A 3,660-nucleotide genomic window follows, 5' to 3' on the forward strand; every position below is an offset into this window, starting at 1 on the left:
CCTTTTCTACTTTTTCTTCTGTTATGCTGTTGTGTGCCATTGATCAGTAACCTCCTTGGTTACAACATGAACATGGCTTCTTCTAATAAAGGAGCATCTGATGAACAAATTTCACAACTTCTATGTTGGAGACATAAAGAAGTTCATAGCAAATTAGAGCTTGGTAATGATTCAGAAAGCAGTGAAAATTTGATCCATGAAGATCCTGTAAGTAGCTTTCTTTTTTCTGTGTTCCTGCAAAAACTAACTCAACATGTAAATATGTTTTACACAAATATTCAATTATATTTTGTGTTTAACTTTTTAATAATGAAATGTAATTGGATATATGTATAAATATTTGTATACTCTATTAATATGTTAAGACTCACCTAATATAGAACAAAAAATTGAGTCTAATTGTGGACTTTTTGAATTTTATCCGTTAAAGTAGGTTAATATATTTTTTTCTTTCGAAAATAATACATTATTATAAAATAAAAGTAAAAAATATGTTAATTTACTGTAACAGGTAGAATTGAATAGTTTATACAGTTTTTTTGTGTATATTAAAGATTCTTAATATTTTAAAATATATAGAATGATAATGTTATTAAAAAGTTTAAATGACAATTTTTTTAGTTTATAAATGAGATGGAAAATATATTACCAGAAACTCACGCACTGTGAAATTCTGACTTTGACATCGGAATATGATGTTGAACTTAACAAATTATCATTTTGACACTTAAACTTAAATACTATAAAAATTTTATTTGCTAGCCCTTGAATTGATAGTTAGCCACATAACAATAATTAGAACATGTAGTTGTCTTTTTTCTAAGTCAATTGGTTGGGTGAGAACATTACTTTTTCCCAACAATTTGGGACATATGCTGAAATTTCCATTCAATTGAAGATTTGTCTTATTTCCGAATCTAATTGACATTGAGTTAATAAAGTTTTGTCATGTGGTGTTCTTGACAGGAATGTTGCATTTGCTTAGCAAAGTACAAAGACAAAGAAGAAGTTAGACAATTGCCATGTTCACATGTTTTCCACCTAAAATGTGTGGACCAATGGCTCAAAATTATATCTTGCTGCCCACTTTGCAAACAAGGATTAGAGAGATAGAACAAGTAGCTCAGACAATACTCATACTCATGTGTATTCTTTTGATATTGCTTAAAGTTTTTTTTTTTTTAGTTTAAATTTTGGTCTAATATACTTTACACAGTTACTTGAGTGAGTTTGTATATGTACATAATAGTTCACCAGTAACCAAAACTACATTTACATACTTGGTCCTAAGTAGTGGATACCATAAGTTTTCAAATTAGGGGACTGCCAAAGCATTATTATTTTTTCACTGTCATTTGAATATTGTAAGATAAAATCTTTGTAATGAAGAAATGAAGAAATGAAGTAAATATTATATTTGTTCACTAAAAAAAAAAATTTGTACTTTTTGGTATATTGTATTTTTTTACTATCTTCATTATTTATTTATGACCATTTTGAGAAAAAGTTATCTTTTTATAAGATTCTTTTTAAATATTTAATTGTATGTTAGGTTTTTCTTATTTTACCTCTTAATTTATAACTGGTAATAAATATTTTGATGGAAAGAAATTAATTGTCTTTCATAAAAGGCAAATTTTAAAAAAAATAACATCAATTGTTAACAAATTTAATACTAATATTAATCTTTTATTCTGGTAATTTAATAAATACAGTTATATTATTTAAGTGAGTATCCAACTCCTAGACTTTTGGTGCAATCACCTATCCATTATAGAATTAAATAAATAGAGTATAGATGTATCCTATTTGAAATTAAGCTAATCTAAAGAAGAAAAACTAAATATAAGACATGGTCCCAATCAGTTAACCAACAAACAACTTTATAATGAATTGTAGGCCATAGGTTAGTTGGAAAATATTTTCTTTTTTGTATTTCTCACTATTATAAGTACAAATATTACCTTATTTTTATTTTATTTCTTTTTTTTAACTTAGTAGTTAACTTTTCTCTAGCTATGCTTCATATTATAAACTTTCAATATCAATATTCAGAACACATCTCTATATTATCTAGTATCTAGTAGTACTAGTAACCAACTTTTCTTTTAATATTTTAACTTTTCTTTGAATTATGAAAATATGTTTCTCTTGTAAGATTAGGCTTAGACCATCATATATACAACAATAACAACTTAAAAACTGTTTGAATAATTCTAAATAACTGAAATGTTACAAAACACAATTATTTACTAGGTTTTGAAGAGTTTGCTCGCACTCTGTTTTCATTTAAATGCACCTATTGATGAAAATATCGGGTCTACATTACTTAAAAATATCATTTTTAATCATGTTTTAAGGACAAATTTTATGTATGTAGTTGCTACACTGGCTGAATGTGGCATGAACCTATCAGACGATGTTATAGAGCATAATTGACAAGATACTACCCTTTTTTTCCTTTTGAGAATAGGACTTTTCCTATGGTATATATTTTTAGTTGTGTTTATTAGTCGTCTGCAACCGTTTTTATGTGGATTGAAGTACTCTTTGTATCATATGTTCATTATAAGAAGAAAAAGGAAATCAAAATCAGTTTTCTACTTTTTTGTTTTTGAAAAATTGAGAAACAACAAATTTGTTTTTTTGTTAACTTCTAAAAATAGAAATCTGTTTTCAAAATGTATAATCATAACAAGCCCTTAGTTTCAACGTTGAGTTTTGGATATCTCTAGACTTTTGATGAAGCTCTTTATCTACTATCAATAGCTTAAATAAAAAATCATAAGAGACATCACCACAACATTCCCAAGCTTGGTATTCCCTTCTCAAGTAGACAATACTTGGAGCTCAAGTATTATTTACATGATCATTTTGCTTATGGTTGCATTAATGTAAAAAAGGAAATTTATAGGAGTTTGCCTTACAGTGGTTACAACGCGATGATATTGTGTTCTGGTTAAGCCTCTGGAATTATATTCGATTTAGTGCTAAAAATTTAGAAAACTTACGAATATGACACATGTGAATGAAAAGCTTGTGTTTATAAAGTGTAATACACTGATTGTTGGATTGTTCTTAAAAAATATAACTGTTTTTTATAAAACTAACATAATGTAATGTGACGTTATTTCAAAAAATTGTTGGAACTTTTTAAGGCTTATTTTGAAATCCGTTACTACTACATCATAAATGAAAAATAAAGTACAAGAAAATATTTGGTTCGCTCTAATATTGAGTACAAGAAAATAGCGCAGCAAACTATCATAGAAAAAAAATGAACGCACCAATTTTCTATCAAAAACGAACGCACGAAAAGTGATAGTCAACAATAGACACACCAAAAATTACGATAAGTAAACAGTAGATACATGTCCAGGATATTGCATCTAAATTTGTTAACAATCCAAAATTTAAAATAAAACATATTAAAAGACTGTTCCTCGATCTCACACCTTTCTAAATGGCAACTACGTCAGAATTAATCGACCTCTTCCATCTTGCTACCCTCGGCATCAGCGTCAGCTTCCTCCAATGGTGGCATGTCAGCATCAGCTTCTGCGGCATCCTCATCAATGCTCAGTCCAAGCTTCAACATCCTGTGAATCCTGTTTCCAAAAGTGTTTGGCTCATCAAGGCTGAATCCTGATGTAAGAAGAG

The 3,660-nt window shown here is 28.1% G+C and overlaps 1 protein-coding gene and 1 pseudogene across 1 annotated transcript in view; one reads left to right on the forward strand and one right to left on the reverse strand.

The window, feature by feature from the left end:
* Window positions 1–1,279, forward strand: part of LOC101491419 (E3 ubiquitin-protein ligase At1g63170-like) — a 2,854-nt pseudogene extending 1,575 nt beyond the window's left edge.
* Window positions 1,280–3,267: 1,988 nt separating this feature from the next.
* The window catches only part of LOC101491735 (Heat shock protein 90-4), a 3,361-nt gene continuing 2,968 nt past the window's right edge, over window positions 3,268–3,660 (reverse strand). The window contains exon 4 of the mRNA XM_073365066.1: window positions 3,268–3,660. This exon is cut by the window's right edge and continues 7 nt beyond it. Within this exon, the coding sequence (XP_073221167.1) occupies window positions 3,482–3,660 (179 nt within the window). The 3' untranslated portion in view covers window positions 3,268–3,481.

The sequence above is a fragment of the Cicer arietinum genome, chromosome 2 (assembly GCF_000331145.2).
Source record: "Cicer arietinum cultivar CDC Frontier isolate Library 1 chromosome 2, Cicar.CDCFrontier_v2.0, whole genome shotgun sequence".
NCBI classification, from domain to species: domain Eukaryota; kingdom Viridiplantae; phylum Streptophyta; class Magnoliopsida; order Fabales; family Fabaceae; genus Cicer; species Cicer arietinum.